The sequence below is a fragment of the Phasianus colchicus genome, chromosome 25 (assembly GCF_987193195.1).
Source record: "Phasianus colchicus chromosome 25, bPhaCol1.hap1.1, whole genome shotgun sequence".
In the NCBI taxonomy this organism is placed as follows: Eukaryota; Metazoa; Chordata; class Aves; order Galliformes; family Phasianidae; genus Phasianus; species Phasianus colchicus.
The window spans coordinates 5,538,144-5,553,129 of record NC_143460.1 but is presented as its reverse complement, the minus strand read 5'-3'; the positions used below and the strand labels follow the sequence as shown (position 1 = coordinate 5,553,129).

Below are 14,986 nucleotides of genomic sequence, written 5' to 3'. Positions count from 1 at the left end.
CTCTGAATTGTTTTGCACCTAACTGTCCCTCAGACCTCCCCGCTCACTCATCCTTCCTTCCCCGCCAGGCAAACCCGAGACCAAAGCTACTGATAAGAGCAAGCTGTCGGTGAAGAACACGGGGCTGCAGCGCTCCTCCTCTGACGCTGGCCGCGATCGCGTCGGTGATGCCAAGAAGCCGCCCTCGGGTCTCACGCGCCCCTCAGCCTCCAGCTCCTTTGGCTACAAGAAACCGGCCCCGGCCACCGGCACTGCCACTGTCATGCAAGCCGGGGGCTCAGCAACGCTGGGCAAGATCCAGAAGAGCTCTGGGATCCCCGTCAAGCCGGTCAGCGGGCGGAAAACAAGCCTGGACGTCTCCAACACGGCCGAGCCTGGCTTCCTGGCCCCGGGGGCTCGCACCAACATCCAGTACCGCAGTCTGCCCCGGCCGGCCAAGTCCAGCTCCATGAGTGTGACCGGCGGCCGCGGCGCTAACCGGCCCGTCAGCAGCAGCATCGATCCCAGCCTGCTCAGCACCAAGCAGGCCAGCATCACGGTGTCGCGGCTCAAGGAGCCGTCCAAGATCGGTGCTGGCCGTGGCACGCCGGCCCCCGTGAACCAGACAGACCGGGAGAAGGAGAAGGCCAAGGCCAAGGCCGTAGCGCTGGACTCCGAGTGCGTGACGCTGAAGAGCGTCGGCTCTCCTGAGAGCACCCCCAAAGCCCAGGCCAACCTCCCGCTGGCGGCCAAGGTGGCTGAGCTGCCCCCCACTCCCCTCAGGTAGGACCTTCCCACCATCTTCTAGAATCATTAAAGTTGGAAAAGACCTCTGAGGTCATCGAGTCAAACCATCAACCCATCATCACCATGCCCACCCATAGAGTTATTAAGGTTGGAGAAGACCTTTAGGCTCGCCAAACCCAACCCGTGCCCACCAAATCATGTCTCTCAGTGCCATATCTGTGCTTTAGTTGAACAGAGTCCTTTGGGATGTTGCGCCCAGTGCCTGCTCTCACTTTGTCTCATCCATTTTTTCCCCCAGAGCGGCTGCCAAAACCTACGTGAAGCCTCCCTCATTGGCCAACTTGGACAAGGTCAACTCCAACAGCCTGGACTTGCCCTCCTCCAGCGAGCTGCATCCCCCACACACTGCCAAGCTCCAGGACCTGCACCCAGCTGGCGGGCACCTGACACCCTGCTTCAGCCCCAGTCCTGCTCCCATCCTCAACATCAACTCGGCCAGCTTCTCCCAGGGCCTGGAGCTCATGGGTGGCTTCAGCGTCCCCAAGGAGGGCAGGATGTACCCTAAGCTCTCTGGCCTGCATCGCAGCATGGAGTCCCTGCAGATGCCCATGAGCCTGCCCAGTGCCTTTTCGGGGGGCAGCACCGCCACCCCCAGCCCTGCTGCTGTCCCCCCTGCCAGCACAGAGGAGGAGGAGGAGGCGGGTGAGCTGGGCTGGAGCGGCAGCCCCCGGCTTGCACACCTGGACAGGTATGGGCAGAGGGTGGGCAGCAAGACTGAACCCCATAACCCTATCCATCATCATCCTCCTCCAGCGTTTGCTTGCTTCAGAGCTTCATTCTGGGGGGAAATGTGCATCCCCCTCCTGTCACCCAGCCCCTAACTGCCTCATCACATTCCCCTGTCTGTGCAGGGAGGTGACTGATCTTCCCTTCTCTTCCAGCGCCAACCGTGACAGGAACACACTGCCCAAGAAGGGGCTGAGGTAACAGGGTCCACATGGCTTTTGGATGACGCCAGGGAGGGTGGATGGGTGCTCAGAGCAGCCAGCAATGTGGGGCTGGCTGTGCTGCAGGGCAGGCGGGCAGGAGGTGGGGAGGTGTCCACACCATCTCACTCCATGCTCTGCTCCAGGTACCAGCTGCACTCCCAAGAGGAGGCCAAGGAGCGCCGCCACTCGCACACCATTGGAGGGCTGCCCGAAGCAGACGATCAGCCTGAGCTGCCCTCACCCCCCGCCCTCCCCATGGCTCTGGTTGGGAAGGGTCCGCTCACCAGCATCGGTCAGTGCCCACCTCCTCCTTGTGCCAGCTTGGGTCTCTCTGTGCCCCGATGTCCCAGTTCATTGCAGGGAAATCCCCCTGCTCCAGAGCCTAGGGTCAATGTTTTGTTGGTGTTTTTTGGCACCCCCAGCTCTCAACATCCCACTGAGGTGCTGGGTTGTGGCTGGGGGCCAACGGCTTTGCTTCAGGGCATCCAACTCAACCTCGGTGCCCTGCCTGCTCCTCTGGGTGTGCAAAGTGGAGCCCTGCTGTGTTCTTGCTGGGACCTGTGTGTCCCAGGAGGGTCTGGGGGACTCAGGCAGAGGGATTGGGGCTGGCAGCAGGTGATGGGGTTCATCCCTACTGCACCCGGAGGTGACGGCCTCCTGCACAGTGGCACTAGCTGTGCCCAGCTTGATGGATTTCTCAGCTCCAAGTTCACCAGGAGGCATTGCCTTGGGTACAGCTTTCCAGTCTTCCCTGCGTAAACCTGCTTTTTAGCTTTCCTCCCATCCTCCTGCTTTGGGACTGCAATCCCTGCTTCCTTTCCCCATCCCGGCTCCCCAGGTCCGCTCCCAGCTCCGATTCCCCATCCCGATCCCTATGCCCGGCTCTGACCCCTCCTCTCCCCTCCCTTCTCCTTGCAGTGAGCCCCACTGCCACCACCACCCCGCGGATCACCCGCTCCAACAGCATCCCCACCCACGACTCCACCTTTGAGCTGTACAGCACCTCCCAGATGGGCAGCACCCTCTCCCTGGCAGACAAACCCAAGGGCATGATCCGCTCGGGCTCCTTCCGGGACCCTGTGGATGACGGTGAGAGTGTGCTTGGGATGGAGGGGCTGTGGGGCTCCCCAGGCCCTCACCACTTTTTCTGGGCTCTGCTGGAGGGGCTGCTGCATCCAGGCATCAGCATCAGCGCAGTGCAGGTGCTGCTGGGCAGGTTGGAGCCCTGCTGGGTGGCTGGAGGTGCCCGGTGGCCTTGAGTTGGCACCGGGGATGGGGAACCCGAGCATCCAGCATGGGTGGCAGAGCCTCAGGCTCAGTCAGAGCAGGTGGAGGGTGCTCCCTGCCATGTGCCCAGGCAGGAGGATGCTGCCCGAGTGCCCAGAAGCAGGCAGTGTCCTGCAGCACTATCCCCACTTCAGGCTCTTTGCAGAGCCCCTGTGGCATTATCCTGTGCCTTTAACCCCAGGCAGCACTCAGTCTCTTGACACGCTGGGTTTTGCTGTGTTGCAGTTCATGGATCGGTGCTGTCCCTGGCCTCCAGCGCGTCCTCCACCTACTCCTCCGTAAGAGCTGCCGCCGGGCTGCGCCTCCTCATTGCATGGCTATGGGCTGGGGGGGCCCGGGGGGGAGAAATGATGCTGAGCTATGCGGGGGGGCTCCGTGCATGTCCTCTGTCCTGTGCTGAGCCTGTCTGCGCCTCGCTGCCCTCCTGACTGCCTGCCTCTGTCTGTCTCTCTCTGCCCTCACGCTGCCAGGCTGAGGAGAAGATGCAGTCTGAGGTGAGCCCGTGCCCAGCGCTGCTACTTGGTCCCCACCCACAGCCAGTGTGAGCGCACGGCCCTCTCACCCCTCTGCTCTCTCCTTGCAGCAAATCCGCAAGCTGCGTCGCGAGTTGGAGTCCTCGCAGGAGAAGGTGGCCACGCTGACCTCCCAGCTGTCTGCTAACGTGAGTTCCTGCAGGATGTGTGGGGCTGATGCTCACCTCCACTCTGGTTCCCCTTAGGAGCTGACCTGCCATGGGCGCTGCTCTGGGCTCCTCTTCTTTGCCCCAGGAGGAGTCTCCTCTGCTGCCCCTTGCCACCTGCACCGAGCAGCCCTGGGGAGAAGGTGCTCACCCTTCTCTCCTTCTCTCCCAGGCCAACCTGGTGGCAGCTTTTGAGCAGAGCCTGGTGAGCATGACGTCCCGCCTGCGGCACCTGGCCGAGACCGCTGAGGAGAAGGTGGGTGGGTGCTCAGGGTGCTGAAGCTGTGGGTGCTCCGGGAGTTCTCCTGCACCACTGGGATGCACTCCATGACTCCTGGCTCTGCTCCTGCAGGACACGGAGCTGCTGGACTTGCGGGAAACCATCGATTTCCTGAAGAAGAAGAACTCGGAGGCCCAAGCTGTGATCCAGGGTGCCCTGAATGGCACCGATGTTGCGCCCAAAGGTAAGGCATGGTGGCCTGCTGGCCACCAGGGGGCTGTGATCTCAAGAGCCCCCACTGCGGGGTCAGGAGCCCCTTATTGGGCTCCTCTTGCCTGGAGCTGGATCTGGGCTGAGCGAGCTGTTGGGGTCCCTCAGGCTTTTCTCCACCTGGGGTTCCCAAAGCCCGTATGTCACAGCCAGAGCTGTCATCACAGGTCTTGGTGCTGGTGTGTGGGAAATGGGATGGTTGTCCTCCCCCAGACCTCCCCTCACTGGGCCTGTTGCCACCAGTATGTTCCTAGCTACTCATCTTGGCTTTATTCCCACGAGTGCTTAAGTGTTTCTCACCTCCAAGTCCTGCTGTGGGCGTGGGGTGCTGGCAGGGAAGCAGCCTGGAACCAGAGGGGAGCAATGTCTGCTCTGTGCATATCGCTGGGACCTGGGGTCACTGTCCCAAATGTTGTCAGCACCTCATGTCCCCTTCCTGCGTGGTTCAGATGGGCCAGGGGGAGAAGGGACGGATTGCAGGGTGGGCTGGGAGTATGTGATGGCTCTGGCTCTGGGTAGATGCAGTTTAATGCTCCCTTCTTGGTCTCTCCCACTGTCTGCCTTCCCTTGGTGGCCCCAGAGCTGCGCATCAAGCGGCAGAACTCCTCCGACAGCATCTCCAGCCTCAACAGCATCACCAGCCACTCCAGCATCAGCAGCAGCAAAGATGCTGATGCCAAGAAGAAGAAGAAGAAGAGCTGGGTGGGTTGGGCAGGGGGTGGGCGGGGGGAGGGGGCGTGGGGTCTGCGTGGGCTCAGCCCTACAAGCCAGCTGCACTCAGTCTGTTGTGACTTCGTGGCGTTGGTCCCCTCTGTCCCCCGGGGACAGCACTGGCAAGGAGCACATAGCCACCACAGGCTTGTCATGTGCTGCCTGGGGCCAGGACTTCCCCAGTCCTCCAGGAGTTTTCCAGCTCTTCTCCCGCACAGCTGCTCCTTGTGGTCTCTCCCACCTGTCAGCCTTGTGGGCATTGGCCTGAGGCTCTGCAGGCACTTGGCCAGGTGGCCCCAAGCTGGATGCATGATTAAGTCTCGCTTTGTTTTATTTCTCTTCCCCCTATGCTGACCTCATCCCTTTTTTTCCAGGTGTATGAGGTAAGTCCTATGCTGTGCCCTCCACCCCATGCTGTGCCTGCTCTGGGTTCTCGCTCCATTTCACGGGAAGGCACTCATGACACAGAGCATCCCATCCCACTGGCACTAACCCCAGGGCTTTGTGCTGAGCATGCCTTGGTTGCTTCCTGCAGTGTCAGAACTCAGGGAGGGGCTGAAGCCCCTGGGCAGCTTGGCAAGGATCCCTGGGGCGGGATGGGGACCTGTCCCAGAGATGAGGACCCCTCCCATGAGTGGTGTCTGTCCTCTTCTTGCTTGGGGCAGGCATCACAGCCATCCAAGGGCAGCCCTGCAAAGGGGACACTGCAGCCCTGATTGGTGTGGTGCTGCTCTCATTGTGCTGTGCACCAGATGCCACGGTGCCCAGGGGCCCACAGCTCCTCAGCTGGCCCAGGAGTGACCCCCAGCCTGCCAGTGGGGCTGAGTTGCTCTGTTCCCCTCAGGGCCCACGTAGGTCCTGCTATATTATTGTCATCAGCAGAGCCAGGCACTCAGCTTGGTTTTTGCACAAACCATCCTATCCACTCCATTGTGACGTTTTTGCTCCTGGGGAATGCCACTGCTTAGCTTTTCCAGAGCCAGTGGGAGGTGGGCCGCATCCTGCCCGCTCTCCATCCCCTTCTCCATCCACCTCCCACTGGAACATCCCCCCGGGGGATGCGCTGTGAGCTCAGTCAGAGGTGGGGTGTGTAAGCCATGCTTTGGCCCCTGCACAGTGTCCCTCTGTTCTCTCCAGCCTTTCCCACTCATCTGTCTGCTGTGTGTATGCTGTGTGCATGCTGCATGCCCACCCTCGTGCCCCACACCTCCAGGAGGAGGCAGAGGGGCTCAGGGTGTCCCAGGACCCAGCTCTGCGGTAGCTGGGTGCTGCAATGTCCCGCTTGCTGGGTTGGCTGCTGGGTGACTGCCAGGATGGAGTCTGCTCTTTGGGATGGAGCAGGATGCTGGTGCAGTGCCCCAGTGTGGGTGCTGGTGGGGAGCCTGGCTGGGATGTGGGTCCTGTGGTTGGTGCTGGTTGGGGTGGTGGCCGTGCCAGTGGAGCGGGGTGGTTGTAGTGGGCAGTCCTGCCTCAGTGGTGGTCCTGCTGTCTGGTCCCAGTTCATACTGCCTGTGGACGTGGGCATGAGGCTGGGCCAGGACTGTGTTAGCAGAGCTGTCTCTAACAAGTGTGTTTCTGTCTCCTGTAGCTGCGTAGCTCCTTCAACAAAGCCTTCAGCATCAAGAAGGGGCCCAAGTCGGCCTCGTCCTACTCGGACATTGAGGAGATCGCCACGCCGGACTCGTCAGCCCCATCCTCTCCCAAGCTCCAGCACGGCTCCACTGAGACCGCCTCGCCCTCCATCAAATCCTCCACCTCCTCCTCTGTGGGCATCGACACGGCTGAGTGCGTGGTGCAGGGGAGGAGGGCTGGCTGTGGGGTGGCTGTGCGCCCGCCCCAGCCCTGAGCACCCCTCGGTCTCTCCCTGGCCCAGGCTCTTCCAGGCGCACAGCGAGGGCGAGCCGGAGAAGAAGGAGGTGTCAGAGCTGCGCTCAGAGCTGTGGGAGAAGGAGATGAAGCTGACGGACATCCGCCTGGAGGCCCTCAACTCGGCTCACCAGCTGGAGCAGTTGCGGGAGACCATGCATAACATGCAGGTGGGGGTGGCTGCGCTCCCCAGAGCCTTGTTGTGGTCCTGGGGCACTGCCAGCACACAGCTGCTCACCCGGCCCGTCCTGCTCTTCTTCCCCCAGCTGGAGGTGGATCTCCTGAAGGCGGAGAACGATCGGCTCAAAGTGGCTCCGGGGCCCTCGGTGGTGCCAGGATCCATTCCTGGCCACATCACCAGCACATCAGCCTCCTCGTCGCCGCGGCGCTCGCTGGGGCTCTCCCTGGGCCATGCCTTCAGCCCCAGCCCGGGGGACGCCGGTAGGGGCGGCGGAGCTGCCTGTGCTGATGGCTTTGCAGGGTCTGGCTCAGGCTGGGTGTACTCAGACCCCCGCCTCTGCTCTGTCCCCAGACATGTCTCCCATGGATGCTGTCAGTGCTGGCACCCAGAAGGATGAGCTGACGCTGAGGATCGTGGTGCGCATGCCGCCCCAGCACATCATCAAGGGGGTAAGCGTGGGCTGTGCAGGAATCCCTGCCTGTCCCCGTGGGGCAAAGTGCTGTGCTCCAACCCCACACACCTCTGCCTTGGCTCTTAGGACCTCAAGCAACAAGAGTTTTTCCTGGGCTGGACCAAGGTGAGCGGGAAGGTGGATTGGAAGATGCTGGATGAGGCTGTCTGCCAGGTCTTCAAGGTAGGAGCATCATGACTTCTCTTCTGAGAGCCTTCCTTGTGCGTTGCTTCTCCGTGCCTGGGTCCTGACTGGGGACTCAGGGAGCTGCTGAGCGCTGCTCACTCATAACAGACCCGTCTTTGTCTTCATAGGATTACATCACCAAGATGGATCCTGCCTCCACGCTGGGGCTCAGCACTGAGTCTGTTTATGGCTACAGCATCAGCCACATCAAGCGGGTCCTGGACACGGAGCCGCCAGAGCTGCCACTGTGCCGCCGGGGCATGAGCAGCATCGTGGTGACGCTCAAAGGTCGGTGAGCAGAGAGGCTCCGCGCTGTCCCGTCCTCCTCCTGTCCCCTGGTGCCACAGGGTGTGAGCAGGACACTCATCCCTCCCTGCAGGCTTGAAGGAGAAGTGCGTGGACAGCTTGGTGTTCGAGACGCTCATCCCCAAGCCCATGATGCAGCATTACATCAGCCTCCTGCTGAAGCACCGGCGGCTCATCCTCTCGGGACCCAGCGGCACCGGCAAGACGTACCTGACCAACCGCCTGGCCGAGTACCTGGTGGAGCGCTCGGGCCGGGACATCACCGAGGGCATCGTCAGCACCTTCAACATGCACCAGCAGTCCTGCAAGGTGAGGGACCGTCCCCAGCGGCGCCGCTGCTGCTGCCCCACTTGATGCTGATGCCATACGTGATGCCATCTGTTGTTTGCAGGACCTGCAGCTGTACCTCTCCAACCTGGCCAACCAGATTGACAGGGAGACGGGCACGGCGGACGTGCCCCTGGTGATCCTCCTGGACGACCTCAGCGAGGCGGGCTCCATCAGTGAGCTCGTCAACGGCGCGCTCACCTGCAAGTACCACAAATGGTGAGAACTCTGCTGTGTCCCCATCCAGCACAGCCTCCTGGAGACAGGGCGGCACGGCCATGTATGTGCCTGGCTCTGCTGTGGCTGGGAGTGAGGCAGGCTGCTTTTTCTCATCGATCCCATCTCTCACTCAGCCCCTACATCATCGGGACCACCAACCAGCCTGTGAAGATGACCCCAAACCATGGTCTCCATCTCAGCTTCAGGTAGAATCATAGATTATTCCAAGATGGAGGAGACCCATAAGGATCCAACTCCTTAGGATTATACATCCCTGGGAAGCATTCCTGGGGGCGTGGGGAGGCCAGAGGCTGTCAGTCCTTGCTGCTGGGCAGTCCCAGGAACATGTACTGTGACTGGGGAGCCTGATGAGGACCAAGCCCCATGCCTTTCCCTACCATCCCAGAAGGGTCTGATGGCCTCAGCCCTGGGCTTGGGCCACGTGGGGATCCTAGGAGCCTCTCCTAAGGGTCCGAGGACGATGAAGGGGGCTGGGGAGGTACTATGGTACGTGGACAACCCCATTCCTGAGCACCCAGGTCTTCCCCAGGATGCTGACCTTCTCCAACAACGTGGAGCCAGCCAATGGCTTCCTGGTGCGCTACCTGCGGAGGAAGCTGCTGGAGTCGGACACAGACGTCAACGCCAACAAAGAGGAGCTGCTGCGCGTGCTGGACTGGGTGCCCAAGCTCTGGTACCACTTGCACACCTTCCTGGAGAAACACAGCACCTCTGACTTCCTCATCGGTACGGCCAGGAACGCCTTTCTCTTCTGCATCTTCTTCTTTGGGTGCAGCTTTGCTGGCATGGTGGCTGGAGCCAGAGAGCTCAGCTCCCATCTGTACTCTGCCTCCTCCTGCAGGTCCCTGCTTCTTCCTGTCCTGCCCCATCGGAATTGAGGATTTCCGGACCTGGTTCATTGACCTGTGGAACAACTCCATCATCCCTTACCTGCAGGAGGGGGCGAAAGATGGGCTCAAGGTACCCAGCGCATCCTGGCGTATGGAGACACAAACCAGGGCCCAGCTCAGAGCTGGTGGCACTCGGGGTGTGCTGACACAGCAGTCCCTTGGTGTGAGGTGAAGGTTTGGTGTGCAGGTGCCACCTCTCTTGCCCCCTGCCTGCAGGTCCACGGGCAGAAGGCAGCCTGGGAGGACCCCGTGGAGTGGGTGCGGGACACCCTGCCCTGGCCATCAGCACAGCAAGACCAGTCCAAGCTGTACCACCTGCCCCCGCCCACCATCGGACCCCATAGCACCGTCTCCCCCCCCGAGGAGCGCACCGTCAAAGACACAACGCCCAGCTCCCTGGATGCGGACCCCCTGGTATGGCTGGGTGTGCTGGGAAGGAGGGGGGTGGTGCTGCTGGAGGGAGAGCAGCATGGAGCTGAGCATTGCTTTCCCAGTTAGTTTTTGGTGTAAAAACCCTGAGTGGGTGATACAGAAAAGTTGGGTCTTCCTGGGTGGGTGCAGGATGCTGGCACCAATGGAAATCATAGAGTCATAAAGTTTGGAAAAGACAGAATCACAGAATCACAGAATTGCCAGGGTTGGAAGAGACCTCAAGGATCATGGATCTCCAACCCCCCTGCCACACGCAGGGCCACCAACCATCCCACCTAATGCCAGACCAGGCTGCCCAGGGCCCCATCCAACCTGGCCTTGAACACCTCCAGGGACGGGGCATCCACAGCCTCTCTGGGCAGCTGTTCCAGCACCTCACCACTCTCTCTGTAAAGAATTTCCCCCTGATGTCCAAAGACCTGTGAAAACATCAAGTCCAACCACCACCCCATCCCCACTACGTCCACTCCTAGAATCACAGTGATCCTTCCAACCTTAATGATTCTGAGGTCACCAAGTCCATCCCTCAGCCCATCCCTCCATGCCCTCTGGCCACGTCCTCAGTGCACCAGGACCCGACCCCCTGCGCATGCTGAGCCATAGGCATCAAGGCCAGCTCACGCTGGTGGGGGGAAAAGAATTTGCAACATCTCCAGGCTTTGCTTTACTCTCTAAAGTACCCCACTTGCTGGGCGGGCTCTCTGGGAGGGCGAGGAGTCGGGCTGCGTGCCATGCGCTGCTCCCCACAGATGGCCATGCTGCTGAAGCTCCAGGAAGCCGCCAACTACATCGAGTCTCCGGACCGTGAAACCATGGTGGATCCCGACCTGCAATCGACGCTGTGAGGCACGGACATGCCGGCCCAGGTGCAGGGGGTGGCCGCCGGGCTGCCCTCCTCCTCCTCCTCCTCCTCTGGTAGCCTGGAGCGCAGGGCTGGGGCTGGCGAGCGAGCGGTGAGGAGCGGGGCTCTGTGCAGCTCTGCACAGCGTGGGGAAGCTCAGCTCTGCTGCGGGAGAGTGCGAGGCTCCCTTTCCCCACCCCTCTTTGGGGGTAGGAGAATCCTGGTTTCTCTTCTTGGTTTTTCTGTCTCTATTGCAAACTCTCGGGTTTCGGGGCTGCTGCAGCCAAGCCCCCGCTCCAGGGAGCTGCAGGATGGGCCCTGCGTGGGGCAGGGACCCCGTGGGAGCCCCCTGGGCTGGAGCTGGGGGGTGGGAGGAGCGTGTGGCCGTGTCTGTCTGTCCGGCACCATGCTCCCACTGCTCTCTTTGTACATTCCTCTTCTAACCTGCTTGGCAGCTGCTGCACCCAGCACAACCCAATAAACCCTGCTTCGGTTATTTTATTTTATTATTCCCCCCTCCCCTTTTCTTTTGACCGAGTCCAGACTTTGCTTTGCTCCCTTTTTTGTTCTGGTTCTTTGTTCTCCCAAGCCTGAGCCCGAGCTCTGGTGCCCATTGCTTCCCCCCCCGAGCAGCTCTGCTTCCTTTTGGTTTCTTTTGCAGCTGTTGGTTCCACCACTCCCCTCCTTCCGTCACACAACTGGTGCTCACTGGACAACGTCCAGTCCCCAAATCCACCTCTCCAGTTGCCTCATATCTTGGCTGGGCTGGGTCTGGGCAGGCGATGGTAGCAGGGTGCATCCGGAGTGCCCCTTTGCCTGGAGGCCCCCTCCCCAAAAGCACAAGGCAAAGTCTGGCCTTGGGCTGGGGGTGCCATCGGGCTGCCAAGGGACAGCACAGCGCCATGGGGCAAGGCAGGGCACTCTGCTCCCTGTCCCCTCTCTGCTGCCGGGTTGGGTGGCACGGGGACAGAGCTGTGCCTGAGATCGTCCCCCTGCCTCTGGCTCACCACTGCCCCATTGGGTTTCATGACCCCCCCAGGCCCACCCTGTGCCCTCCAGCCGCACAGTGCCCTCTCAGCATGGGCTCTCCATACCCACACTGGTGCTCTGGGGACATCCAGCTGGAGCCACGCGTCCCCTTGGCCCTATGGTGCAATGTCACAGGCGCTGCTCCCTGCACTGCCTTAATCCCTGTGGGTAGGGGGCACGCAGGGCTGGAGGGGGGGGCACAGGCACAGCCTGTATTCGCTGCCTCCAAAGCCAGCTGGGCTGGGACCGTGGTGCTGGTGCTTCGCTGAGCACTGCCCAGCTGGGGCCGCTGCCTTTGGTCCCTTTAGTACCCTTCACTTCCCCTCCTCCTGGCCCTGCAGAGGGCACAGCACCTTTAGGGGAGCGGTTCCCTACGGCTGCTCTGCCCCCCACTGCCTTCAGGGACCCCCCCACCTCCCTGGGGCTCTGTGTGCCCCCCGCTGCCCTCGGTGCTCTCCTGCCCGCGCAGCCCTGCGGCGCGGCCCCATGGTGCTCACTTCTCCGTCTGTCCCACAGCCTCCCTGCTGCCAGCCCCTCTGCACAGGGCTGTCCCTCCCCACGCTGGCTTGGACGTTAGGGCTTTCTGTTTGCCTTCTGTTGTGTTGTCAGCTGAGGACTCGCTGTAAATAGATCCGTAGTCAAACGCCCTGCGTGAGTTGGCGGGGTCCGACCCTGCGCGTCTTTCTCCTTTTTTTGTACTCTGTGATAACTGTGCTGTGCTGACTTCTTTTCTGATTGTACCAGGTGTTGGCTCAGCAGCAGCTCGAGGCTGGGGACCCACCTTCCCCTCTCACCCTCCTCGGGGCCCTACGCCCTGAGGACGGAGCACAAAGCACCTTTGGGTGCCCTGAGGAGCCCCGCAGTGCACAGCATTGGTGCAGCCACACACTGGGATTTCATCCCTGGCACCGCCACAGTGCCACCAAAACACCCAACAAACCCTCATGGGGCCACGCACTGCAGTGTCCCCTTTTGTGGCCCATGGGATCGCCCCATAACCTGTGGGTGCAGATGCCCAAACCCCATGGGCTGAATAGCAGAGCCCTGGGCATGGTGGGTGCTGGGTGGGGCACCCTAGCAGGGTCCCTCACCTGAAGGGGACCAGCATTGGTGGCTCCTGTTGGCATCCCCCAGCGTGGTGGCACCCATCGGGGGGGTTGGGGACTGAGCATCCCTTGGGGTGCCCACAGCTATGGATCCCACCATTGCTCTGCCCCTCTCCAGGGCTGCCTGCCACCCCCAGGTGTTTGTCATCCCCATGGGGATGCTGTGCTAAGGCTGCCTGCTGGCCCCAAGGTGCCGTCACCCCAAAGGTGCCTGCAGCCCCTTGGAGCACCAGGAGCCCCACCACCACCCTCGAGCTGCTGCTGCCCAGTGGCCTGAACCTTACAATTTTAGCTTTTTTCTATTACAAAGAAGAAACAAACCTTTTTTTAATTAAATAAAAGACAAAAATGGACAAATTCCTGTTTTAGATGATCTGTGTAACTGACTGGGTTTTGTGTTTCTTAACTGCATGGTGTTCCTGCCGAGGGGTTTTATAGCACTTTTTAAATTTCTCTTTAAGATTTTGGTCCAGATTTCTACTGCTCTCTCGCCTGTCTGTCTTTGCTTTTTCCCTTGCCTCCAAGTTTGTAAACTCGCTCCGTTTTATACCTGATGTGGAAACCCAACCCCACGTTGTACATAGCTGCGGGAACAATCAGAGGGAACAAACACCATCTGGACTCTGCCACCATTTGTCGTTTTTACTTAAAGAAAGTACACGAGGAAGCCAGGAAAAGGCTTGAGGCTCATTCCGAAGGACAGTAACCAACCCAGCCCTGCACCAAGTCAGCTCCTGCTGCCCACGCCGCCCGCACCACCCGGCATGTCTCTCTCGGTCGTCTGTCTCACACCATTGGGTTCAATAAAGTTATCTCCTGTACTGCCTGGCTGCGTGTCCTCTGTCGCTGCACACAGCGCCCCAAACCTGGGGGCTGTAATGCTGCACCTGGTTGGGGCTGTTGTGCACAGTGCTGGGAACAGGTGAGGACCTGCAGGGAGGCTGCGTGGTGCCCCGGAGCTGTTTTCCACTCCAGAGAGCAGTGCCAGGAAGGGAGAAATGCTCCAGAAGCTGTGAATTAATGCCAGCATAGTGAAGATCCTAATATGGGCTCTTCCCATTGGCTCCCGGTGTTCTGCACAGGGATGGCAGCAACCAGCTGCCAGCCTGCCCCAGCAACTGGGGAGTGGGGCTGGGGTCCCTCATCCTCAGAGCACCCCATGTAGGTACAGCAGCACCTGTACTGCTATACTGGGTGTGGGTGGATCACTGCCCCATACAGCTACAGCAGCGACCCGGGGAGATCACTACATCCACTCCAGGTGCAGCTGCACCCAGTTTGGGTGTGTGATGCTGTAATATGATGGAAAGCACAGCAATAATAGCAGGGTAACAAAATCCTAGGCTGCAGCAAATGAGGACAAGCCCAAATGCAGCAACCATAGACACAGAAACAATGGAAGAAAAACTGCTTACCTTTAGAAGACCTCCACAAGGCAGGGATCTCAAGCAAGATGCTCTCACCTCCACTGCCAGCCTTTAAAAGAGGGCTGGGATGGGGTGGATCCTGGCTCCACCCCTTTCTGTCACTCAGGTACATTGCACACACCTGAGCTCCCCTGGTTGGCCCTGCCTTCCCACCAGGTGCTCCATCACTGCTCCAAGCTGTGTCAGCATTGCCACTACAGGACCTGACAGCACGTGGTAGGAGTGTTACACCACCCCATAGGTATGGCAGCACCCATGGGGTGCTGCAGCACCCAGTATGTGCACACCATCAGCCCATATTTGTTCAGTGGCACCCATGGGGTGCTGCAGCATGAGGTGTATGGATGCTGCAGTGCCACAACTCCATGCAGGTATGGCAGCACCTATAGGATACTGCACTACCGATATAGGCTGAGTAGCGCCTCATATAGCTAAATCATCACCCTGTAGAGGTACAGCAGCACCCATTTACAGGCACATCATCACCCCAGAGCTACAGCAGCACCACTGGGGGACCGCAGCGCTGGCTACAGTTACATCATCCCGTATAGGTGCACCACCAGCCGTGTGGCTACAGCGGCTCTCCCAAGGTGACCCCAACCTTTCTGCCCCCCGCGTCCCCTCGGGGCTGCAGGAAGGGCTGCTGGCTGCACCCGGCACAGGCGGAGCTCGGGAGGTGCGGGGGGTTTGGCAGCTCCCAGCCCGCAGCTCCGCGCATCGCTGCGGGGACCCCGCGCTGAGTACAGCGCTGGGGGCGGGGCGGACTGCGGAGGGGGGCGTGGCTTGCCGAGCGAGGGGCGTGGCTTGTGGGCAGTGGGCGGG

At 60.7% G+C, this 14,986-nt stretch overlaps 1 protein-coding gene across 5 annotated transcripts in view; it reads left to right on the top strand.

Moving 5' to 3' along the window:
* NAV1 (neuron navigator 1) overlaps positions 1-13,558 on the top strand; it is a 46,853-nt gene extending 33,295 nt beyond the window's left edge. For 4 of the 5 annotated variants that reach the window (XM_090124777.1, XM_090124776.1, XM_031608675.2 and 1 more), the window contains 24 exons: positions 69-762; positions 1,025-1,474; positions 1,668-1,709; positions 1,859-2,007; positions 2,634-2,804; positions 3,228-3,280; positions 3,473-3,496; positions 3,586-3,663; positions 3,854-3,937; positions 4,034-4,145; positions 4,752-4,873; positions 6,471-6,667; positions 6,756-6,918; positions 7,015-7,189; positions 7,281-7,378; positions 7,468-7,563; positions 7,695-7,854; positions 7,946-8,181; positions 8,264-8,418; positions 8,553-8,624; positions 8,969-9,165; positions 9,281-9,399; positions 9,546-9,743; positions 10,511-13,558. In XM_090124777.1, coding sequence (XP_089980903.1) covers positions 69-762; positions 1,025-1,474; positions 1,668-1,709; positions 1,859-2,007; positions 2,634-2,804; positions 3,228-3,280; positions 3,473-3,496; positions 3,586-3,663; positions 3,854-3,937; positions 4,034-4,145; positions 4,752-4,873; positions 6,471-6,667; positions 6,756-6,918; positions 7,015-7,189; positions 7,281-7,378; positions 7,468-7,563; positions 7,695-7,854; positions 7,946-8,181; positions 8,264-8,418; positions 8,553-8,624; positions 8,969-9,165; positions 9,281-9,399; positions 9,546-9,743; positions 10,511-10,606 — 3,941 coding nt within the window. In that variant the 3' untranslated portion in view covers positions 10,607-13,558. The remainder of the gene's footprint in view (positions 1-68; positions 763-1,024; positions 1,475-1,667; positions 1,710-1,858; positions 2,008-2,633; positions 2,805-3,227; positions 3,281-3,472; positions 3,497-3,585; positions 3,664-3,853; positions 3,938-4,033; positions 4,146-4,751; positions 4,874-6,470; positions 6,668-6,755; positions 6,919-7,014; positions 7,190-7,280; positions 7,379-7,467; positions 7,564-7,694; positions 7,855-7,945; positions 8,182-8,263; positions 8,419-8,552; positions 8,625-8,968; positions 9,166-9,280; positions 9,400-9,545; positions 9,744-10,510) is intronic. The other variant, XM_031608676.2, reaches the window with a different exon arrangement.
* The last annotated feature ends 1,428 nt before the right edge of the window (positions 13,559-14,986 follow it).